The 25,975-nt window shown below is 46.2% G+C and overlaps 1 protein-coding gene across 6 annotated transcripts in view; it reads right to left on the bottom strand.

Moving 5' to 3' along the window:
* Ulk4 (unc-51 like kinase 4) overlaps nucleotides 1-25,975 on the bottom strand; it is a 379,759-nt gene that overhangs the window by 70,672 nt on the left and 283,112 nt on the right. For 5 of the 6 annotated variants that reach the window (XM_004835115.3, XM_087210691.1, XM_087210693.1 and 2 more), the window contains one exon: nucleotides 18,003-18,185. The exons of the other annotated variant lie outside the window; for it this stretch is intronic. In XM_004835115.3, coding sequence (XP_004835172.1) covers nucleotides 18,003-18,185 — 183 coding nt within the window. The remainder of the gene's footprint in view (nucleotides 1-18,002; nucleotides 18,186-25,975) is intronic. 6 annotated transcript variants of the gene reach the window in all.

Raw genomic sequence — 25,975 nt, 5'->3', positions numbered from 1 at the left:
AGGGCTCCTCACTCTTCCCTTCAGCCCACTTCTGGCCTCTGCCCTGCGCCCATGCTGCAGGGAACCTGTCGCACAGCGGCCCTGTGCTGGCCCGGCACATGGACCTGCACTGTCAGCCAGCCCCGAGGAGGACAACATCACCAGGACAGAGCAGAAACTGGGGCCTCACCAGGAACAAGATCCACATTCTCTCCTGTTACTTCTCTCCAGTGCTACTCAAAGTCCCTCTCCTTGTGACTATTCTGCTAGAGAAAGCAAACTGTAGAGACACAGACCATGAACAGTGACAGCGGTTCTGAGTGTCATTGTCCTTTTCAAATAAAGGGAAATGTAAGAAATAAAAAGATGCTCCAAGGGGAATGTGAGCAGGCTTGCAGAAGGGAATGGGCAGACCCCACCTGAAGTTCTCACTCACGTCTTTTTACAACTTCAGTAACCATGGATTCTGGATTTCCAGAAGCAGCCTCCAGGGCAGAGCTTCTCAAAGGACACACACGGCATCACTCGGGTACCTTGTTAAATTAAGTGCAGAATCTGACCCTGCAGACACAGCACAGAGCCCGAGACGCTGCACTTCAAATGAGTTCCAAGTCACACCGCAGGCCGCAAGCCTGGGACCACACTGAGGAACACAGGTCTGGCTGTCCTGTTATTTCTCCCTCACCAGCCATTTACTTCAGTAGTTACTTCAGTATTCTCCCTGGATTTGGAATCAAGTTCTTGCTGGGTAATCTCAACATCAAAGCTGGAAAACCCAGTTGTCCAGACAGGCCATGGATGGGTGTTCTTTGAGGCACAGCAAACAGAAACGTGTGCCTCGCTTAGGAGAAAGCAGACCTTATAAACAAAGTCTGACAACAGATAGGAGCCTTTGTGATCTTGACCTTGAATAAAGCTCCATGAAGCAAATGCAAAATACCCTTCACAAAGCCAGCTGATGTTTTACCCCGGCCTGGGGTCCTGGGGCTTTTACAATTAAGTGGTAGGAAAGTCCTAAGTATTTGGAAAATAAGACAACTAACCAGACAATCAATACAGTAATCAAAATGACGATGAGGACACTGGTGATAAGGACAAGAGCTCCAGTTACCGCTGTCGAGCAGCTCTGTTCTGGGACAGCTAAGCACTTTGCTTCCATATCTCATCTGTCCCTAACCAATCTGAGGGTGGAAATATCATTGTTTCCATTTTTCAGATTAGAAAAATGAAATTCAGTGAAGAGAGGTTGCCTAATTTTTACTAAGTATAACAGTGGTGGTGAATCTATGGCACACGTGTTTTCTCTTAAGACAAAAGATGTTAATGCGTGAGTTGTTTGTTCCAACCTAAGGCCTCAGTACTCAGGTTTAATTTGTGATAAATAAGTGGGTATTGGGTTGTGGTTTGGGCACTTGTCTCTAAAAGGCTCGCCATCAATGACCTGGAACAAGTGACCCTTGAACCCAAGACTGCCAACCCCAGCCCTGCCCTTCCTTCCACTCCACACCAAGTGGCTCTTCCACTGAAAATGCAGAACCGCATACCGACAGAGTCAAATTCTCATCAATATCCATCTAACACAACTGCGTCACACGGCCGGGTCAAATAAACTGAGGGCTTTCTAAAAATACAAAATTAGGATTGCTGATTTGCTCAATTAAAGATGTATATCAAAGTGGTTTAAATAAAATACTCCATACTGCAAAGTGAACTAATCATCTAGGAATGATCTGGGTAGATTCACTGTTTATCCCAGCAATGCTGGCCTGCTGGTTGTCTACCCTGAGGCTCACAGATAAATCCTCTAATTCAGGAGAAAGGGGATGGACAGGAGCCCATTGCAGGCCTGGAAATGTCCTGTGAGTGTGACATCCAGACTCCCGAGGAGAATGGCTGGGGAGCAATAGCCTCTTATTTGTATATTACAATATTGAATATGTAAGGTGATTCCAAGAAACGCTGTACTTCTGGGAGCAATATTATACGTTATGTTTTAAACAGCACAAAACAGTCACATTTATTTAGTTTCAATAAACACAGATGGTCGTTGACTTATAAGAGCTTTACTTGCCATTTTTAAATTTTATGATAGTGGGAAAGCCATGGGCATTTGTTAGAAACCACACTTTATGTTTAAATTTTGACCTTGTCTTGGGTCACAGAATGTGGGGTGGTCCTGTCCAGCCATGCTGGGCAGCAGGACAGTCTGTGGTCCCCGACAGCCCTGTGGTCACAAGGAGAGACAACAGACCTCCAGGGTTCGCATGTGGCTGAGTCATAGGCTCAGGAGGTGGGGTGTATTAAATGCATTTTGGTCTAAAATATTTTCAACACACAATGGGTTTATTGGGATGCAAGTTCACTGGAATCCCACTGCGCATCTGCAGGTGACAGTATTCAGTTCAGCATATTCCACAATGAAAGGCTCTAAACAACTATCTTTGGAAAATACAGCTGAATACACACAAACACACTTGTCTCTATATGTATCTGCATGTGTACAGTCTATTATTGTACACCTGTATACATACATGTGCTCACTTCTTGTGCGTGTACATATGGACTCACACACGTGTGCACTTGCAACTGCTCTCTCGTGAAGAGCTCAGGGAGTGTCCACGGGCACAGTGGGAGCCCGTCCTCTTCTCTCCCGGGGATATTAATTCTGTGGACCACTGAGCCCTGCGGTGCTAACACTGTTCCCACGAAGGGCTGCAGCTTTCCTGGACCTGCCTGCGACACTGCTTGCCATGTCCTACTGTGTGCTGAGAAAGAACTCTCCAAATTGGTCTGAGAAATAATTCATTTGGTTTTCCTCAGATTACTCCATCATTTGATCCCTCCACTGGGTTCTTAAATTTGAAAATAACATTTCAAAAATGCAAAAATCCTTTAAGTCTTTATGAGGCTACTAATGAGACCAGTCACCTTTGTGACATTCGGTGGCCACTCCTCGGCTCTGACCTCCCTTGACTGTCCGCTCACAGCCATCCGCGATGCTGTCTGACTGAGCACTGGCAGCCTGACGTGCTCGCTGCCTCAGGGACTGTGAAGATCTTGCCTGGCTTCCTTGGGAAGCTTCCAGGAAAATGCCGCTGAGAGCAGGAGCGGGCTTGCCCTGGAGTGAATGAGTGAGAAACCAACAGGGCCTTCAGTCCAGGAGGACGGCGGGCTGCGGAGGGCAGCCTAGACCACGGCTCAGCCACTCAGCTCCACAGCCCCACTCAGAGCCCTGCTCCCCGCCCTCAGTGGTCTAATTCCAAACTCTGCCGGGGCAACTCTGTCGCCTAGAGATTTCTCAAATCAGCTCCCCTGTTTGCAGTGAGAGTGTGCATTTTTACTACTTTCAGACTTATTTTAACCATTTCATTGGAATTAAGGCAGACAAGCAAGGTCAACAAATGAACTTTTCACCTTCATAATTTAAAATCTCAATTCATTTAGAAATATATGTTAATACATGTAAATGTTTACACAATACACATATGTGATATGATTGAAAAGTATGGCAAATGTTTAAATTTTTAAGTTTATTACAGTAAAAGACATTGCCACTAACCCCGTCAAAATCCTTCCCCTTGCTCCAAACACACTCATCCCATGGTCCTCACCACTTCCTGCAGCAGCTCTGGAGCCCTCTTTCCTGAGTGTCTTTAGCTGTGCTGTCCTGGCTGCCTCGATGTCTTCAATGGATTCTAAATGCTTCCCGTCCATGGTCCTTTTGACTTTGGGGAAGAGCAGTAGGTTCCACACTGCCAGACCTGATGAGTAAGGTGGACGAGGACAGTGTGTGTTTTATGAGCCTCCTTGCTCATTGGACGGGGCTCAGCAGCATTCACCATATTTTTTACCACACCTTGCAAAGACCCTCACAGAAAAGGACTTCTGGAATGCTTCAGAAAGTGGCCAGGACGAGGGGACAAATGTGCCAGAAGCGAAGGGGAATATTTTGAGGGGAGTTCATGGCAATGTGTTTTTTACTGTAATAAGTCCTTTTAAAAATCTAAACATTCACCATGGATTTTGACTACCCTCTACCTCCATGTTTTTGTGGGTGGGTACATGTGTGTGATTGTGAAGAAATAAGCCAAAGTATTAACTATGGTAATCTATGGGCTATAGCTTTCTTCTTTTTACTTACATTTCTGAAGTTATCTATCTTTCCTTTTGTTTTTGGTGTTGCAACCCATTAAAAAGTCAAGTCACCATTTGAAGGGTACAACCTCGTGGTCCTCAGCATATTCAGAGGCAGCAGGAACCCATCAGCACAGTCAGTTCTAGAGCGCTTTCATCATGCCGTTACCAGTTGTGCCCTCCTGCCCTTTCTGTGTCCCAGGCCACCCCAAGCACTCTGTGGCTTTGCAGATTCTGAAGGGGCTGGACCTATCTACACCCTGCCTGTTCTGGGTACTCTTTATGAATGGAATCATACACCACATGGTGTTTTGATTTTAACTTCTATAGCTTAATGCTTCTAAGGTCTACTTCGTTGTACCTCCTGTCACTACCTTCTTCCTTTTCCTGGCTGACCACTATTCCACTGATGGATATACCATGTTGAACTTATCCATCCATCAACTGATGAACATCCGAGTTGTTTCTACCTTCTGAACTTCATTTATATGTTGTATTATTTTGTAACTGAAAATACTTCTTTAAAATTACAAAAAATATATATAAAAAACAATCCATGTCAAACTTTTCGCTGATTTAGACTGGCAATGTTTTTATTCTAAAGCTTGTGGCTTTATTATAGTCCAGAGAGAATACATTAAGGGTGAGCAGGCATTCTTGAATTAACAAGTAAATCCAATTTTCTTTTTAACACGCTAAGGGTATGTGGGCATTTGTTAACAATTTCTACAGTATTTATAACTATTATTTAAGAACAACAGGCCTTCCTTTTAAGAATACTATCTTAGAATATATTTCATTCTGTTATATACAACATTCAGAAAATACTTTGTGTACTGAATTAAAGCCTGTCCAGGCTGTGGCAAGAGGGAAAAAAATCTGTTTTGTTGCCCACTCATGGAGTGTAACCCTTAGAAAGGGATTATTTCCATTACATTTTCATCAGGGCTGGCAAAGGAGAGTGTACCATGTTATTACGGAGCCAGGAAAGGCACTGAGTGCCAGGTTGCTAGGCAACGCTGCAATGTTAAAGGCCCCAATATCTGTGATCTTGAGAGACAGCTCAAATTTCATTAAAAACCCTGCTACATCCATCCACTACACAAAAGGCCCATGTGGAGTTTATAAACAGGCCTCGGTTCTTGACAGAACAATGAAGAAATCAGGAAAAGAAGACAGTGGCATTAAAACTTTTGTGGTACTTAAATATTTTGGAGACTCAATAAATGAAATCGACAATGTTTCTAGGGGTGTTTGTGGAAAGAAAGCAAATACTATTGGTTTACAGTAAATAAAAGTATTTGGTAACCAGACAAATTATACTGCATGAAAATTTGAGAATTTCTCTGGAGAAGGGATAAATATATTTGTTCTGTGTACAAATCACAGAATCACAGAGAGAAACAAGAATATTTGAGATGAGCGCCCAGGTCATTATTTGCTTCAACGAGTGTCAGGGTAGCAGCATGCTCTCAAGTGGGACAAGAAATCAGGGTCCACAGGAAATCGTTCCCAGGAGCAAGTTCAAACACTTCCTTTAACAATGGAGCCGGAAGAAGTAGACCCCTGGGACACAGAGTTACGATCGCCCCCCGACAGTTCCATGGCATCCCGGGGCTGCTCAGCTGCCGGGCCGCCGCAGCACCAGGGTCTCCACTGCACGCGGCAGGCCCCTCACCACCGCGTGGTCTGCACGGAGACCACAGACGGAGATCACATGGCCAGCCCATCGCTCCACAAGCCAAAGTCCGTGATCAGAAGAGCTGTTTGCAGTGATGCTTCCCATTTAGGGCACTCAGTAGAGACCTCGGCAGCACTTGGGGTGGAGGGGGTTCTCCTCCTACCACCCCTCAGGAGCTCTGACCGACTGAGGAAGCACAAATGCTCAGCCGCCAAGGTCTCACTGATGAATTCTAGGGGTTGGCTCACAGAGGTTTGTGCCCCTCAAACACAAAGTGATGGAAAAATTAAAAACTTGCAAAAATGGAGGATTTCATGAAACCAGGGACGGTGGAAGAGTCACGGTGGAAATGATTAGTGTGTGTGGGTACGATGCACAGGTGACAAGACCGACGGCCACAGCGGAAGAGAAGAGAGAATCTCTTCCAGGCAGTCACAGGACAGGCAAGTCAAAAGGCAGCCCTGGTCTGAACAGCGATGGAAATGGGATGCAGATCCCAAATAATTTCACAACAGCGCCAGTTTTTAGGGTGACGCTGGGCGGGCTAAGTGTGAAGAATGTTATAATGTGCCATCATGCAAGGCTGATGACGTAAGCCTTAACCAGGAAGTCCCACGGCCTTGGTAGAGCCCCAAGGGTGGCTGGAAGGGCCCACACAGGCGTCCTCGGCAGGGCGACGGGGTCAGGTGGCCCCTGTGCCGCCCATGGGCAGGGGTGGGGCACAACCCCTCTCCTTCATCTCCTCCTCAGCTGCAGCCTCCCCCAGCAGGCTTTCATCCCCGTGAGGCTCGCACGCACCCTCTCTCCCAACTCCCACCTCCACGCATCCCCTGCACCCTCTCTGCTGTGCTCTGAAGTCCACACCCCACCTCTCCCAAGACTCTTCCCTTACTCCTGCCCTAACTGAAACCTGCTGTTCTCCTAGGACGCTGCCCAAGCCAGCAACTCCAGGGCCTGAGCCTGGGCCTGGAGAAGGCGCTGTGGTTGTCACTGCTGCTTCCAACCATTGTGTGTCCTTCTTCCCTGAAGTCCCCCACCCTCAGCCTCCAGTCTGGTGTCACCGGAGGAAGACATCTGCTACACCCCCTGCTCCAGGGAGCTGCTGGTCCCCAACATACCCACTCCCCACTCACCACCCTGGTCTTCAATCCCACACCTGTCACGGCGCTCGGTAACCCCAATGAGCCCAGAGAGGACTCCTGCTCAGCACTCTGTTCTTCAGCTTTCTCGCCTATAATCACACCCTCTTCCCCTCATCGCGTGCCATCTCCCTGTCGGATTCTAGGCCCGGCTGTGACCACTGACTGGACCCTCTAGAGCCCACAGCCAGGCATCCAGAGTCTGACCTCAGCCCCCAGTGTTCCTCTGTCCAATCCAGACATCTCTTCTCGGGCCTGCAGACCACAGACACAGCCATCACCTGGACACTCCCGGTGGAAACCTGACGGGCTCCTGATTTTCTCTCTCCCTCTCAGATCGCCCCTCTTGCAGTGTTGGCCGTCTTAGTTTTGGAGAACTGGAGTCATCTTGGTCCTCTCTGTCTCAGCCTCCATCCCATCTGCCCGCAAATTCCTGTGCTTCCACTGGAGACCACCGGAGACCTATCCAAATGAGCGCCGTTACCCCTGCAGGCCACCTTCCAACACACCTCCCGCCCCTTATCGCTTCCGGAAGCTTCTCAGTGTGGCACCCAGACTGTGCCCTCTGCTCACACCCCTAGGCACCACCTCCCTCAGAACGAGGCCGGTCTTCAGAGGCCCATGGGACCCACGTGGCCTCCTCCCACCACCCCACCCTTCCTGCTGTCATCCTCACGTCTAAGCAATCTCCCCGTGCTCACTTTGTGCTGGACACACAGGCTTCTTACAGTTCCTAGTAAGCCAGGCACCAGTCCGTGGCCTCAGGGATGGTGCTGCTCTCTGCCTAGGACTCCACTCTGCATACACACACACACATACCATGCACACAGAAGGTCTTCCCAGCTGTGCCTTCTGCCAGTCACACACGTCCCTCTTGCTTCCTACAGCTCCATCCTTCTGTACTTTTCCTCTCCTGCCCTCACTACCCGAGACCCCATACAGTTAAGGAGTGTGGCTGTCAGCCTCCCCCAGTGAGCTCCACCAGAGCAGGGGCCTGTGTCTGTCCACCACTGAGTGCCAGCACCAGGACCCTGGGCTCAGCACAGAGGAGCCTTGGGCTGTCACACTGAAGGCTAAGCGACTCATACAACAGCTCCATAACGTGGGTGAGACAAAGCACACTCACTTTAATACACGTGTTTCACTTTTAAGATCCAATTCCACCCACTTTGTCATCTTTTCTAAAACTGGCAGGGTGGCAGTTTAAAGGAGTAAGTGGTAACTTGCCAGTATCACTTGTTTTGGAACAAAATAATGTTAAAAATCAGATATAATCATGTTATATAATCAGATACAATCATGTTAAAAAATCAGGTCCCTAAACATGGTCAAGTATTTCTTTTCACTGAACTTTATAGTAAGCTAAACACATTAGCTTACAAAAACCAAAATTTCATGCTATCTCTGCAAATTCAACTTGTCTAACAGCTTGACCTTAGAACATTCTCTAAGTACTTAAAATATAAATTGAAATATTCTTTTTACCCTTATCTTTTTCTGTGATTATTTAAAAACCAAAAAGTCAGAAACTAAATGTGGTTCTCCACTTGATATGCAGCCTGTCCACTTGGAAGCCATCTTCTTAAAGAAAAGCATACATTCCTATGACGTAAGGTAAATACGAACTGTGGTTTCTTTCAGTAAGTAGGATCCATTCCTCAAGACTAATACAGATTACACACAATGAAGCTCCAGTTCAAATGTGACTTTAAACACATTAGAAACATCTAGTGAAGGTGCCCCTGAGGGACAGGCCGCCGGAGCACTGTCCACTGCCGTATGCAGGGACAAAGATGTGCTTCAAACATGCTCACCCTGACACCACACTTTGAATACTCATTATTTTGAGAAAGGTTTGTTAGAAACATGTCATTAAAGAACCCCAAATTAGGGCTGGGGATTTAGCTCAGTGGTTTGGGTGCCTGTCTCACAAGTGCAAGGTCCCGAGTTTGATCCCTGGTACCAAAAAAAAAAATTGCATAAAGAACCTCAAATTGGGCCGGGGATTTGGCTCAGTGGTTTTGCCGCCTGCTGCACAAGCAGAAGGATCTGAGTTCCATCCCCAGTACCAAAAAAAAAAAAGAACCCCAAATTAGCAAGGGAGTCTGCAGCCTTCTGCATGGCAAAATGTTGACGATGGTTAAAATGACCACTGAGGTCAAACGAAGAGCCACAGTGACTCAGCATCGCTACACATGGGACCAGGTAACAGCTCCCCATAAATGGGAACATTCGGGTTGTCGACAGGTAAATGATCCACTACAGTGAGGTTTGATCCCTTTGTCTTCCTTGGTTGTTAGAAGGTTAGGAGAGGATGAATCCCAGGGACTCCTAGCTTTTACTTACAACTTCCCTTCAGTAGATGCTCAGTCAATTAATAACCTGGCAGGGCTTCTGTATTTTTGAGGGTTATCATATTTGTTACCAAGAAAAATAGACTGGTCTTTCCATACTTTAAATGTTTTCTCCCTTAGGCTTAAAAATTGACTATTTCCTTTGCTCCATGAATATTATCCTATTTTTACAGTTTTTACCTCTTGCTTTAAAAGTTGTTTGTGTGACAGGGCCATTCTCACAGTGCATCTCTCCAAGAGAGACAAGATGGTGCGGTGTGCAGGATGGCTCCTCCACAAGCACAGCTCCACGGGGGACGGCCTGCACCACACACGCCAGACGTGACCAGGGGGAAGTATTCTGACCCAAAGTGTCATGAGGAAGCCATCATAAGACTGCAGACCTTCTGCAAGACAACTGACTGGGCTTCTCAAAAATTCAGAATCACAGAGGGGAAAACCCAGGAAGCCGCTTCTAGATTAAGAGACCAAGAAAACATTGACTAAATACAGCATGTGTGATTTGGGTGGAATATGGCTAAAACATAAAAAAGCTGTCAGTCATTTTTGACAACTAGGGTATATTAAAGATGAACTGGATATTAACAGTTGCGGCAGTTTGACTGTTTCAACTTGATTGGTTTTACGGGCAGCCCAGGGGACTGGTGGCTCACTCCTGGGTGTCTGGGTGGTCATTGAGGGGTTCCTGACTGCTATATCTGGTCCCTGGCCCTTTCTTCTGTGGCATAGTTCCTCTGCTCTGCTTCCTGCTGCCATAAACTAAATAGCTTTGCTCCACCACATCCTTCGACCATGACGTAGCTGCACAGGAGCCTGCTGACCATGGACTGAACCTCCTGAAACCATGCCCTAAATTAAACCTCTCCTCCTTTAAGCCGTGGGTGTCAGGTATATATTGTGTCCAGCAGTGGAAAAGCTGATACAATAATATTATAAAATTGCTAATTTTCTTAGGTTTGATAGCAGTACTGTGGTTAGGGGTCAAGTGTTATAGTGTCCCCATTTCTACATAATTTTGAAAACACAATTACTCAGAAAAATATGGTAAAATGATAACAACTCTTGATTACATAGATGCTCATCATACTAGTTTTTTAATTTTTCTGTTTTAAAATGTTTTGTAATAAAAAGAAGGCATATGTGTCACCAGCGGCAACAGGAACTTGGAAGAGGAGAAGGCTCTACAGAGAAGGCAGGGGACATAGTTATCTACCAGAACTACAGGAAGGGGCAGGAGACCTGAGTCTCTTGACAAAAAAAGTCAGAACAGAAGGAGGATTACGCTGCACAAGGTGCAAACATCAGATTAGGAAAGAGGAGTGAAGGAACCAGCCAAGTCAGGAGGTCCGGCATGTGGGGAGGTGGGGTGGGGGAACAAGGGTGAGGGAGGTGGGAGGTTCAGAGGGATTTGGGGACACCCATGGTGAGACCAGCAGGTCCCCTCAAGGCTCCTCAGTGGATGGCGACTTTGCTGACTCCACAGAGGAGGTGAGTCCAGAGGCCTGGCTTCCAGTGGCTATCCCACGGCCATCTGCATCCTCCATCCTGCTGAGTCTCAGGAGCATCTCCTTGGGGAATTAAGTAAAAGTCCAGGAAAGATATTGTTTCACTTTGATGGAAAGCTATCAGAAAGTCATTCAAAAAGCTCTGGATGGGGCTGGGGATTTAGCTCAGTGGTTTTGCTGCCTGCTGCGCAAGCACAAGGACCGGAGTTCGATTCCCAGCACCAAAAAATAAAAAGCTCTGGATAAACTCACAACCCCATGGCAACCGCTGGCAGAGGAGGCTTCTCCGCTGCAGCCCTAAATGGTGTGCATGGATGGACTCGAAGAGCGAGCTCTCTCAGGACCTCTGAAGAACATGCACCCTCTTGAGCTCCAGGGAGATCTCCTCAGGGGCCACAGTCCGTAACACTGACTGCACTGACTCTTTACTCATTTGGGAGCCAGTGTTTCTCTTAAAAACCTCACTGAATTTGCTGGGTGTGGCGGTGCATGCCTGTAATGCCAGCACTGGGGAGGCTGAGGCAGGATGATTGCTGCAAGCTGAGGGCCAGCCTGGGCTACACAGCGAGAACTTGTCTCAAAAACACCAAAAAGAAAAAATAATTCACTGACTTCATATCAATCCCCATTTTTTTCCTTTTAGAAAATAAGTGAGAACAGAGGACATTAAACATGAGAAAAGTAAAGATACGAGAGAGATAGACATCATTTGCCTTTTTTGTTTTGCCTCAAAGCTTGTTTCCTTACAAATCAACCTGGTCCTAAAAGAGGAAAATAATGCTGCAGGCTTCAAGTGTCTTCATCTGCTCTCTCCACAGCTTTAAAGCCTGCATGGAGAAGTGCTCTGCCACGGCACCTTCAGCAGCAGCAGGACGCGTCTGCTCCCGGGCAATGAGAGAGGCCGGGGCACCCGGGGAGGGGAGGGAAGCGGGCATAGCCAGAACCCCACAGGCCTGGGGCAGTCTCCGAGGAAGGGCCACGTGAGGGTCCCCATCGGTGACGCGGGCCCTCCTCAGAGGGCTGTTCCCAGCCACACCCGCCACCTGCACCGCACAGGGGGAGGCCAGCTCAGCTGACCACACCTCAGCCAGAGTCGTCAGCCCACACGTTTCAGCCAACTCCACGCACAGCCGGAAGTTCGAGCGCAGAAATAAGCTGGCACTGATTAAGAGACAGGAGCTAATCCACAGCCATTACCAGGGAAAACCCAGGGACTCCAAGTTTAGGGCAAAGCTGAACCATTTCTGTCACATTTTTAAAGCTGAGGCACAAAGCATAACCATAAAACCTCCCAACTTCCTGTAAATCACAACAGACAATTACATCTTCAGGTTTTCCCAACTTCTCCGAATGTTCTCAATACAGACTAAGAGGAGGACTCTAGGGGCCAAACATCCCAACCCTACTAGCACAGATGAAAACCTTTTAGTTCTTCGGCGTGCTGGTGAGAATTCGGGCTTTAGAAAGTCACCGCCCAATGACTACGGAACACAGTGCCAGCCGCCACCAGCTCGCCCCTGGCCTTGCCCGTGAGGGGCCATGCACAGCCCAGGGGCACCCAGCCGTGGGACAGGAGGTCTTCGAGAGAGATGGCGACTTTGGGGAGTCGACTTCAGGAGTGCGACTTTGGGGTACGCTTTGAGGGACAGCCTGGGGTCCTCCCTCACAATCTAGGAACACAGGGACCAGATGCCCCGAATCCAGGTACTGAGCCCGGTCACACATCCAGCCCACCCTGTCCGCTGGGTCTCTGGTTCCTCTGCCCCAGCAAGCTGGGCTGAGAGGCGGCCTTGCCAGGGTCACCGGATGTGCTCCCCAGCACTCCTGGCATGGCCCGCATCCCTGTCCTCTGCGCATTCGGTCTCACCACCCTCAGGACTGAGGCAGGGACCCCGGAGATCAGCAGCGCTGGCCTGGGCTGGCTCCTCCTCCACAGTACCTCAGGGAGTCCGGCTCTGTGGCTGTGACACTAATGGGGGCTCCATGCAGACCAAGGCTCAGAAGTGCACAGCGGCTGGAGAGCCAGTGTCTCTCAGCTCACTGGAAGGGAACCCTGGTGGCACCAGAGACCAGCGCTTCACAGTTCAGTAACAGCGCCCAACCACAGAGCCCACAGAGGAGCACATTTGGCGGCCCTGCCTTGCCTGCCCTTCTCCTGTTGCCCCACTCCAGCTCCACGGTTCAGGGCCTTTGCTCGGGACACGCTGCTTCCGGCTGCAAGCAAAGGCTCCTGAGCTCAGTCTGAATGCCGGGCCCTCCAGCTGCAGCCCCAAAGGGACGGTCTCTGGGGACTACCGGTGGCTCTCCACAGAGGCACTGACTGCGCTCTGCTCTGTAAACCCAGCGGCTCAATCTGTGTCCCTGGCAGAGCTCCCGAGGGCGGAGCAGCACACCTCACTGTTCCGGGACCCAGTGCAGTGCTTTGCACACAATCACAACTCCATCGGCCTCCCACTTTTCCAGAATGCGAGCTGACTCTGGGCCTTCATCAGAGCTCATCCAATCCCACTGGATGATCGCCTGCAGAACCCACCGAAGTGTGTCCCAGAGCAGCTCGGGCCGCTTACTCTGAGATGGCCGGGAGACAACAGTGATGTGGCAGATGGCCCGGCACACAGTGGTGCTGCACCGGATGACAGTGCTCATGGGTCAGACACTAGAGCTGTACCACAAGGACCCAGCCTCTATTGCCACCTTGAGACAAGGCGACGCCAGAGGACACAAAGCAGGCCGATGACTCCAGAGCAATGGCTGTCACTAAGCCAGCACACAGAGCAGCGGGACACGGTGGGACCCGAAGTCAAGCTGGGCTCACACTCCTCCTCGGGTGACCGCTGCTCTCTCCCCAAATGTACCAGACTCGGTTCTGTTTCAGTAGAACTACACATTAGGGTGGGGAATTAAAGGCCACGGCGGAGCTGAGGGGGGTCCAGGGTCTCTCCAGCCTTATGTTGTTATGATTTGAACCCAACACTGGATGACCCAGAGTATTTTGGAAGAGTCAGCACACTGATGCCGAACAGTTGGCCCGTACTGTCCTGGGAAATCCTGGACAGCTAATCAGAGGCGGCATGGACTAGACAGACTTCAGGAGCACGCTCCTCCAGGGTGCCGAAGGACTTCCTACATTCTTTCTCTTGTTTAGCAACTAAGCAGTTGTTATAATTTCTACTCAGAACCCCTCTGTGTCTTCTTTTCTAAAAGCTTTAGAAAAAGACCCTATGGTCTGTTGGAGGAATGGGGGTTTCCAGCGGGTAGGGCATGGAAGGTCATGACGTAGAGTGCTCAGAAATAAACAGAAGATGGGAGCGGGTCAGAGACACTGGACACCCGGAAAGGGCTCCCACAGCCAGACCTGGGATCATAATCCTCTGAACCAAAGCAGAATTCATCAGTCAATTCAGATAATAGCAAAGAGATAAGAAAACAATAATGAGACCAAAAAGATAAAACCACCTAAATGTCCATCAGTGGATGAGCAGATCTCTGAAAGTATACATCCAATGGAATACTATCCATCCTCATGATGGAAGGAAACCTGGACACAGGCTTCTGCACGGACGAGCCTTGATGATACTACAGCAAGTGCAAAAAGCCACACACAAAGGAATAAATGTAGGCCGGGGATTTAGCTCAGTGGTTCCAGGCCCTGCCTCAAAAGCACAAGGTCCTAAGTTCGATCCCCGGTACCAAAAAAAAAAAAGAGAATAAATGCCAGAGGATAGGGCACTTAGAGCCATCAAATTGACAGAAACAGAAAGCGGAGTGGCAGTTGTCAGGAGCTGGGTGGAGGGAGGGCACCAGAAGTTGGTGTCCAGTGGGGACAGAGCTTCCCTTAGGGAAGGTGGACATGCTCTGGAACTGGATGGTGGTGATAATTCTTAAGAGTTAGTGTACCTGATGCAACTGACCTGGGCACTTAGAATGGTTAGAATTTACATTATGCACATTTTACCATAATAAAGCCAAAAAGAACAGGTATGGTAAAGATCTACCTCTGCTTTCACACCTACAGGTACAAGTCACTCAGCCCTGTGTGACAGTCAAGACGATGCAGAAATCATTTCAAGCAGTGAAATAAGCTAAAAGGTGGTGGAATCTGGTAATTTCAACCCACTTAGAGTCTAATTTGTTTTCTGCACTAGTAATTTAATCGGTGTTTTAGAAAAGTATATAATTTATTTCCAAAGACAAGTCCATAATCTCCTTGTTGCAAATCAGAACTCTAGAAAGCTCTGAAAAAATACTACAGGTCTGGCTCAAAACACACCAGGTGGTAAACTCTGACCTGGATCCACACGGGCCGGAGTACAGCCTGGGGCGTGTTCTCTTCACTCAGCGTGAACATTTCTGTTTGGCTGCACAGAGATGCCCATGCTTGACGCCGTCATCATCTGTGGCTTCCTGTGAGCATCCGCAGCGTACTGTGTCAGCATTCTGCCAAAACGGTCCTGAAAATTCTGAGCTCCAAAACAAACCTGGTCCCAAGACTTCCAAGTAAGGAACTGCAGGTCTCTACAAACCTAACCATATTTCAGATATTAGACCAATATTTCTGAATCTCTTGTCATTCTCGGCCAAATTAACTATTTATCACAGTTTCTCATCACTTGTATTCCCACATTCTCTACCCCAGTACTTTTCCCTTATCCGCAGTTCTGCTTTCTGCAGTTTGTTACCCATAGTCAACTGTGGTCCAAAAATATTAAGTGAAAAATTCCAGAAACAAGAAATTCACCAGTTTCCAATTGCAGTGTTTGTTCCGAGAAGCACAGTGAAATCCCATGCTTTGGCATGGGCGGTGAACCATCCTTGTCTGGGGTCTCCACACTGCAGGTGCCACCCAACTGTGACCCTCAAACAGCCATAGGACTGCAGGGCTTGTGTTTAGGGAACTTTCATTTCACTGAATAATGCCCGTGCTGGTCAATCTCAACAGGCACTTGACTGGATCCAGAGACTCCTGGGTTGACAGCCTAGTGAGTTCATAGCTGATGGGCCCTTGGAAGGTGTGGCCCGGGTGGAAGGAGTAGCTCACGGGGGCAGAACCCTCGGGATTATTTCTGGTCCCTGGCCTCTTTGGCTCCAGCTCTTCGTCTATGCTCTGCTTCCCAGTGCCTTGAAAGGGGCAGCTTTCCTCTGCTACACACTTCCACAATGTACCTGCCTTGAAGCAGGTGACCATAGACTGAAACCTCTGAAATCATGAGCTGAAATAAACCTCTCCTCCTTTATGTTGGGGGTGTTGGGTATTTTGTCCCAGGAGCAGAAAGCTGACCAACACAGGGCCCACGGCATCAGAATAGTGATGCTGGCAATTCAGATGCAAAGGAGAAGCCACCAAGTGCTTCTTTTAGGTAGCATTTCACATCAGCCCAAGAACGTGGATGCAATACAGTATGATACAGTGGTACCTCAGTATATATGCTTGCAATTCTGTTGCAACCAGAATCATGGAACGAAGTCTGGAACCAGAATCATACAAAGAATTAAGTTCATGAACTGAGGCACGGTACTTTGAGACAGACCACATCCACATAATTTTTATTACAGTGTATTGTTATAATTATATTTTTACTGCTGTTAGTCTCTCACTATGCCTAATTTATCCACGAAATGAATATATGGGAAACAGCCTATGAAGGGCTCGGCATTCTCTTACGTTGTGGGGACCCTGGACTCTCCCTGTTGGAGAAGGGTGACCACCCCACTTGCCCTCAGACTGACTCTCCTTTGTCCTTAAGTAACAATGCCTCTAAGAAATGTCTCACTGCACTGTGAAAGCTGACAGTCTAAAGGGACTGCTTTGTTCAGAGCTTCTGAAGGGATAGACAGGTGCTAAAGGCAAAGGAGTATTAAAGAGGCTTCTGCTTGCCTGAGTCATCAGAAAGAGGAACAAAACCCTGAAAAGAAAATAACTGCCCCTCGGTGACTCAGTATCGTCCGTGCTCGGTGGCACACAGCCTCAAGAGCCACCCTCTCCTGAGTGCCTCCCACGCTGCGGGAGCCCGGCCTAGGCCGAGCCGGCATCCCAGCGGGCAGGCCGACTCACCGGGACAGTGAGTCCATCTGGGAGGGAAAAGGGCTGCCCAAGAGCATGGCGTAAGGGTGATGAGGGTGAGTGGCTCTCTCCTTTCTCATCTGTCACCCACCATATGTCCCCTAGATTTAGCTTTACTTGTCTACTTAGCAAGTTCGCACCAAAGTTGTTTGAGTACAACTCTGGGGTAAATCCACAGCCACCACTTGCTAAGATGGTGGGATCTACAATGAACCCAGGCCGACAGACCAAAGGTCACCGACAGGACCCTCCTTCATTAACTTCAACACAAGCTCCCAGATCATGGCCTGAAAATCTGCCAGCAGATTTACTCTAGGGGGAAAATAGGCCAGCTACAAAGCACTGTCAAAGACATAGCAGCTATATACATTTTTAAAAAGTAAAAAAATGAAATAAATTGGGCAGAAGAGGATGATTTTCCTTAGAATGCTGGGCATCAGAAACACTGAGAGTTAGAAATACCCATTTTGCAACCATGACAAAATTAAAGTAATACCTGCGCATTGATTAAAGCAAGTGATCAAAGCTAACATCACTACTGGGGGCAGATGGACACCCTGAGCTTCCAGCTCGGTGGGCGGAGAAGGGGCAGGGTCCCCTGGGCCAGGCAGCAGCCTAAGGATGAAGAGCAACAGCCAGGCAGACGTGCAGGGTAGCCAGCCCGTGTCCCCGGACGTCGGGCCAGACAAAGCAAGACCGCGGACCACTCCACATTACGTAGCTGACCTCAGACTGCACCCTACTCTGGAAAGAGCTGTAGAAGTCACTGGGACAATGGACAGAACTGGAATATGGACGGCAGTGTGCTAAGATAATGAGTCCATGTTAAATTTCCCGATTTTGATCACTACAGGTAAGCAAGCGAGTATCTCTTTTAAGGAAATACGTTTATCCATCAAAGGGTACGGAGGCACAATTTCCCTAACTTGCTCTCAAATGGTCAAGAAAGAAGCCATGTATCTGCAGGTAGCCAGATTGACCAAGGTAGCAGCCGTGACCACAGGGAAAGACAGCTGGGAGGCGTCACACTGCTCTTGCAACTTTTCTGGAAATTTCCAATTAGATCCCAGCAGTGGCCACCCTGTCCATGTGGCTGCCGAGAGCCCGAGAGCCCACACCTGCTGCCCCGCTCCGCACCGCGAGACTCACCATCCTCCTGAGGATCCGCAGCAGGAGCTTCTGATCCTTCGGACCCTTGGAGGCCAGCACACGAGCGAAGCTCTCTGTGTTCTCAGGGGACAGGCTGTCTGGGATCTCCGCCCCGTACAGCTGAACCAGGATGGATAGGCACTTGGAGGAGACCTCAAAAACCTCAGGGTCCTCGCCAGGAAGCTGCAAGTCAACAGAGGAGCATTGAAGTTGAAGACCAAGCAGGCCTCCTCCAGATGCAGCAGACCTGGCTAGCGAGGGTGGCAGCAGCCTGGGCAGCCTGACTGCTGACTGCCTGCTGCTTTCTAAAGTTACAGTGCAGCTCGAGTAAGGCCAATGGCACAGTCAGAAGGAGACCCTGCAGCCTCTCCAACCCACAGAAAAGGAGGCCTACCGCCCAGAAGGGGGGTGTGTGTGTGTGTGTGTGTGTGTGTGCGCTCACAGGGCCTGTGTCAGTGGTGTGAACAGTCTGACTGCCCACAGGCCGGCTCCATCACTTACGCAGGAAATATCTACCTCCAAGGAGACACTAAGGGACATTCCAGCCGTGTCTACGTCCAAATCATTACTGACTGAGAAATACACCATTGCTTCTCTAGATATTAAAAACTGTAATATAAAATACTAATCAAATTATAAATACACGTTAACCATTTTGTTTTCAAGGTTTTATTTACTGCAATAGTTTTATTGAGATGCAACTTTCCATACCATACAATTTATCCTGAGTATAGAATTCAGTTGTTTTTAGGTGTGCTCACAGTTGTGCAATGCTTTTTTGTGTGCAGAGGACTGAACTTGAGGCTGTGCGATCACCACTGAGCCACACACCTGTCCCCAGTCAGCCCTGCAGCTTCTTACCACCCTTAGAAGAAAGGCTCCCCGCTCCGCAGGCTCCACGCCAGCCCTTTTCAGGGCTAATCTGCTTTCTGTCTCTATGGTTTGCCTATTTTGGAACTGCAGATAAATCAGATCACACAGTGTGACCCTGCTTCTGGCTTCTTTCACTCTGCACCATTTTCAAGGTTCATCCACACTGTGGCGCACACCAGTACTTCCTGTCTCCTTGCCTGATCCTGTGCCAGGGTGTGGGTGCACCCCATTCTGCTCATCAGTTGGTGGGCGTTTGAGAAGTTTTCAGACTGTGGCCATCATGAATAATGTTGCTAGGGAGGCCTGTGCAGCAGCATCTGTGTGGACATACGTGGAGGGGCATAGAATGCAGGTCACACAGGGACTCTATGGCTGACCTCTTAAGAGACTGCCACAGTGTTTTCCAAAGCTGCCACTAGCACAGCAATACAGGACAGTCCCAGTTGCCCACACCCTCATGGACACTTGCTACTGCCTGTCTATTCAATTCCAGCCATCCCAGTGCAAGCGGGGAGAGTGGTTTTCATCCAGACTTCCCCGACGGCTAATGATGGAGAACATCTTTTCACGCATTTAGGGCAACTTGAACATCTTTGGAGAAATATCTGAAAAGATCCCTTGCCCATTTTTTAAGATAAGTCATCTGTCTTTTCATAACTTGGTCCTAAAATATTTTTTTATATGTTTTGAATTTGTGTATATATGCACATGTATATGTATTTATAGTATATAATACATAATCATACACAGCAGTACCTCAGTTTACGAACACTTCTGCTGCAAACAATTCAGTTCTCAAACAGAAGCATTTGGCAAAATTTTGTTTCTGTTCTCAAGCTCCTCATTGGGTGGCAAACACAACTGCAGTCATCTTCCCCTGAATCATGGGACGAATTTAGTTCATGAACTGAGATACCACTGTATTTAAAATACACTGTTTCTTAACAGATGAATAATTTAAATTTGTTTTTCATTCTGCAGGTTATCATTTCAATTTCTTGATACTATCCCTTGAAGGATAAAATACTTTAAATTCTAACGAAGTCTAACTTTTTTTATTTGGGGGTGACACATATGAATTTTGCAACATATCTAAGAAACCACTGCCTGCTCCAAGGTCCTGAAGACTTAGGCCTATGCTTTCTTCTAAGAATGATATAATTTTAGCTCTAACACTGACACTGAGCCTCCATTTGGAATTAACTGTGGATGTGGTATGAGTAGAAGTACATGTGAATTTTGCATGTGAATTAGTCCTGCAATAAAGATTCCATATGGACAGCACCCAGTTTCCCCAGGTGAAACATCTTGTATAACAACTGCAGAGCAGTTGCACAACCAGGAGGTTAGCCCTGGTGCAACCATCAACCTTATTCTGACTGCACTAATCTACGTGTTCCCACGTGTGTGTGCCTGCACACGTGTGTGTATCCAGCCCTAGGAGGTCGCACCACGTGGGACCACCATGAAGACACAGCACAGCCACAGCTACCTCTTTCCACTTCTACCTCTAAGCTTGGTGACCATTAATCTGCTCGCCATCTGTCATTTCAAGTAAGTCTCATCAATGAAATCACATAGTCTGTACAGCTTTGTTCACTCGGCACGATTTGAGTTCTATCCAAGTTTTTACATGTATCAATAATTTATTTATTTATTTTTTGGTACCTGGGATCGAACTCGGGTCCTTGCGCTTGTGAGGCAGGCAGCGGAACCACTGTGCTAAATCCCTGGCCCCTCAGTAATTAATTTTTATTGAGTAGACTCCCACAGTATAGATGTACCAGAGTGTACTTGCCTCTTAAAGGACAAGGAGTTGTTTCCCATCTGGAGCTTGTTGTGCATCTATCTGGAGGTCCCCCCACAGCCTCGTGCACTCAGAGAGGGGCTTCTGGGAGGCGAGCGAATCATGGGCACTATATACAGCCAAATGCGATGCCAGGAGGGGGGCGTGGCCTGCAGGGGTGCATCTCCTTCCCTCTGTCTCTGCTTCCCGGAAGCCACGAGGTTAGCAGCTGTCCTCCGCCCAGCCCTTCCACCATGTACTTCCTGCCTGGACGCCAGCTGACCATGGCCAAAAACACAAGCCAAAACAACTTCTCCTCCTTGGTGTTGTGGGTGTTGGTTTCTGTGTCTCAGTGGTGAGAAAGTGACCGAGACGAAGCAACCCCAAATAAAACTACTGCAGATATTTGTACAGGTTTTTGTGCAAAGATAAACTTTGGCTCCTCTGGGATAAAGGTCCATCAGTGTACTCGCCAGTCTGTATGGAAACCTCATGCTTAATTTTTAAAGAAAAGGCCAAACTGTTTTCCAAGTAACACACCCTGTCACCACTCTACATTTCCGGCACCAACGTACCAGGGATCCCGGTCATGCACCTTCAGCAGCAGCACTTGGTGTCATCGCGATTTTTCATTTTAGCCACTCTGACAGGCAGAAGGTGACACCTCAGTGTAGTTTTCATTTACATTTCTAATGATAACTGACAGTGAACATCTTTTCATTTATCCTTTTTGCCCTTTGTGAGTTGGACGTGTAGTGTTGATATTTGGAAGTTCATTAAATATTCTAGATACAACTCTTTTCTCACATATGTGGTTTGTAAATATTTCCTCCCAGTCTGTAGCTGACCTTTTTCATCCACTTTATTGAGTCTTTCACAGAGAAAAAAAATCTGATGAGGTTCAGTTGACTGATTTCAAATCTTAAGAAATGTGCTTTTGGTTCCAGGTTCAGAAATTCTTTGCCAAACCTTTAGTTCTGAAGATTTTTCTCATATATTTTTCCTAAAGGTTTATTATTGTATAGTTTACATTTAACTCATGGTTTTATATATAGTATGAAGTTTAGAAGCAAAGTTTTTGCAGTTTGGCCACTGAATATCCAACTGCCCCAGTGCCATTCGTGAAAAGCTATTTTCCTGCATCGCATTGCTCTTCCACATCTGCTAGCTGGATCTGGGTGTTTGTGTGGGCTGCTGCTGAGCTCTGCTGCCGCATTGACTGAGGTGTCTACTGCCGCAGCAACAGCACACTGTCTTGTTGCTACAGAGATCTATAAACTCTAACTCCAGGCAGAATGAGTGCTTCCTCCCACTTCCTTCCTTTTCTTTTCTTTTTTTTTTTTTGGTACCGAGGATCGAACTCGGGTCCTTGCGCTTGCACAGCAGGCGGCGAAACCACTGAGCTATAATCCCCGGCCCCACTTCCTTCCTTTTCAAAATTATTTTAGCTATTCTATGGCCTATGCCTTTCTTTATAAATTTTAGAATAAGCTTGAATATCTACATCTTGTTAAAAAATATCTTGCTGGAATTTTGACCGAAATTACATTAAATCTAAGTATAAATTTGGAGAAAATCAATACCTTTTCTAGGTTGAGGCTTCTAATTTGTGGTATATTTCTCTATTTATGTCTTCTTTGATTTCTTTTACTGTAATTTTGTAATGTTCTGGATATATATTCTGTATTTGTTTGGTTCTGATTTGGAGAAATTTTAAATGGTGTATAATTGAGACACAAATATTACCCATATTTAATATACATTTTTGATGCGTTTGATTTTCACTTATTGATTTTGTACCCTGGAAACTTGCCAGATTTACTTATTAATTCTAGAAGTGTTTGTGTAGACTCCTTGTACTTTTTCTACATAGACAATTATGTTATCAATAAATGGGGACAGATTTATTTCTTTTCCAAATAGTATACCTTTTATTTTTCTTCCCAGTTGCACTGGTTAGACATTTCAGTGCTATGTCAAGTAAGAATGTGGGAGGGATAGCCTTCCTTTGCTCCCAATCTTAGAGGAAAAGGGATTTAGTCATCACTAGTAAGTATGATGTTGGCTATAGATTTTTCACAGCTGTTCTTTATCAAGTTGATGTGATTTGTCCTCTGTTACTTTGATGAGATTTTTCATCATAATGGTCTTTTCAATTACTTTTACTGCATTAAGTGCTATTATTCTGTAATATTTTGTCCCTAACCTGTTAACAAGGTAGAATAATTGGTGTATTTAATTTGCTAATATTTTGCTGACACTTGGGCATCTAGTTTATCAGAGATACTACCTATAGTTTTTTCTTATTATTTTATTTTTTTGTAGTTTATCTTTGTTTAGTACCAGGGTAATATTACTCCCAAAAATGGGCTGGGAGGTAGTCCCTCTTCTATTTTCTACAAAAAGTTATGTAAAATTGGTGTTTAATCTTAAGTGTTTGGGAGAATTTCCAGTAAAATGATGGCCTGGAGACTGCTTTTTAGGAGCCTTTAGATTATAAATTCAATTCTCTAACAATTATAAAGCTATTTAAGGGTTTGTCTTGGTTGAACTTTAGTAGTTTTTGAGGAAGTGATCCACTTCTTTATTAGCATAAAATTGTTGAGCATATTCTCTTATTACCCCCTTAATGACTGTGCACATGGGTAGCTCCTGTTTCATTCCTTAACATGGATGATTTCTGTCTTCTCCTTATCCTTGTCAGTTTTCTAGAGTTTTTTCAATTTTATTGATTTATTAATTTTTCACTATTGCTATCCTATTTTCAATTTCATTGTTTTTGTTTTTTGGTACCAGGGATCAAACCCAGGACCTTGTGCTTGCCAAGCAGGCAGAGAGCCACTGAGCTACATCCCTGGCTCTGTGGTTTTGTCTTTACAATCTTCTCAATGTTGACTTTAAGTTAATTTTGTTGTTCCTTTTCCAGTTTCTTAAAATAGGTGCTTTGGGTCAGGTGGTACTGGGGATTGAACCCATGGTCTTGACACTGAACTACATTCCTAGCCCATTTTTTATTTTTAGATAGGGTCTCATTAAATCATAAATCCAGGCCAGGATTGAACCTCTGATCCTCCTGCCTCAGCCTCCTAGAGTTCTGGGATTACAGGTGTGTGCCACCATGCCAGTGTAGATTACTGATTTAAGACTTTTCCTCTTTTTTAACGTAAGATTTTGGCAGTATAAAATTTTTTCTAAGCACTATTTTCAGCTGCATCCTATATATTTTTATATATAGTAATATGTCAGCTCATGAACACTTTGGTTGGCAAACAATTCAGTTTTCAAACCAAAGGGCTGGGCAAAATTTTGCTTCCATTCACAACTCCACATCAGGTGACAAACACGGCCATGGCCATCTTCCTCAAAATCATAAAACAAATTAAGTTTGTAAACCAAAGTACCACTGTATTTTCATTTTCATGCAGTTTTATGTATTTAAAAAATTTCCTTTGAGACTTTCTCTTCAACGTATAAATTTAGAAGTATGTTTACTTTTCAGTATTGGAAAATTTCCTATTGTTCATTATTGAGTTCTTGTTGCATTCCACTGTAGTCAGAGAACACACTGTTTCTTTCTTCTTCCTCCCTACCCCTCCCCTTCTTTTCTCATTTGCTGATGTTCTTTTATGACCTAGGATGCATTATGTATTGGTGAGTGTTCCCTGGGCATAAGGAAATATATGTATTCTGCTGTTGTTGGGTGCAGTGTTCTATATATGTCAGTTGTTTCCTGCTGGTTAACTGTATGATTCAATTTTTGTATATTTATCATTTTTTGTCTGGTTGCTTTATCAGTTATAGAAAGTGGTTTCTCAAGTTCCCACCTGTAACTGTTGATTTGTCTAATTATTTTTAGCACTGTTTTTCTTCATGTATTCTGAGGATGTTTTGTGCGCTATACATACTCATAAATGGTTCTGTACATCAGTGGATTGACCTTTTTATCACTATGTCATGTCCCTTTCTGTCTCTAGTAATTTTCTTTGCTCTGAAGGCTTTTATCTAACATTAATATGGCCATTTCTGATTTTACAAAATAATATTTCAAACCCTTTTACTTTCAATCTGTCAATGCTGTAATATCTGCAGTGAGTTTCTTATGGGCAGCATGTTGTTGGGTCAAGTTTTGTCATCCGCCCTGCTGTAGATTGAATGTCTGTGCTGAGACCGTAGCATCCAATGCAGGAGTGTGGAGGAGGGGACCTTGAGGAGGTGATGAGGCCACATGGCCTCTGCCTTCATTGGAGTGGCTTCCTTATGAAAGGACAACTTCAGGCCCTCTCTTGCTCTTTCATCCTCTCTTTGCCTTCTGTCGTGCTCACACAGCAGAGAGGCCTTCGCCAGATGCTAGCCCCTCAATCTTCCCAGCCTCCAGCCCATGAGCCAATAAATTTCTTCTATTGTAAATTACCTAATCTTGGGTATTCTGTTACAGCAGCACAAAATGAACTAAGACATAACTCGAACTATTGCTATCATTTAATCGGTGATTTAGACCATTTACACTTAAGAAAAATGTTGGGGTACTAGGACCTAAAGCCAATATACAATTTTATTGTGTCTTCTACTGGTTTCCCCTGTTCCTCATTATCTTACTCTCTCTGTAATTTTTCACCATCCTATGGGTTACCTGAATGTGTTTTATTTTTTCAATGATAAAATTTCTTTTACTCTCTGTAATAGTTTCCTAGGGTTGCCATAACAAAGTACCACCAACTGGGTGGTATAAAGAACAGAAATTTATCATCACACTGTTCTGTTGTTTTGGTTTTGGTTTTGGTTTTTTGGTACCAGGGATCAAACTTGGGTCCTTGTGCTTGCACAGCAGGTGGCAAAACCACTGAGCTAAATCCCCTGTAATCATCACACTGTTCTGAAAGCTGGAAGCCCACAATCAAGCTCCTTCTGAAGCTCAGGACTAAATCCTTTTTTGCTTTTTCCTAGTTCCTAGTTTTTCTCATGATTTACTGGTCTCCCTTAGCTTGCAGCTGTGTAATTCCAGTCTTCACTTTTGTGACAACACAGCATTCTCCCTGTAGGTGTGCATCCTCACCTGGCCATCTTCTCATAAAGACCAGTAGTACTGGACCACCCTACTGGAGAACGGCCTATTTAGCCCATTTCATTTGGAATAACATAACTTCCCAAAATGGCCACTCTCTAAAATACAAGGGGTTGGGACTTCAATATTGTCTTTTTTCTTTTTAGGTCAGGGACACAGTTCAACACATAACACTTCCTACCAACCTTGCTGCTTCTGTTCTCAGCCATATTCTTTCACTTTTGTCTTCCTGCTCCTTGCTGTGAGGCTTCC

The sequence above is a fragment of the Heterocephalus glaber genome, unplaced genomic scaffold (genome assembly GCF_053883595.1).
Source record: "Heterocephalus glaber isolate CG9 unplaced genomic scaffold, H.glaber_assembly_v1.0 deba00001175, whole genome shotgun sequence".
NCBI lineage: Eukaryota > Metazoa > Chordata > Mammalia > Rodentia > Bathyergidae > Heterocephalus > Heterocephalus glaber.
Note: the sequence above shows the minus strand (reverse complement) of the source record. Positions and strands in the feature narration are given on the sequence as shown.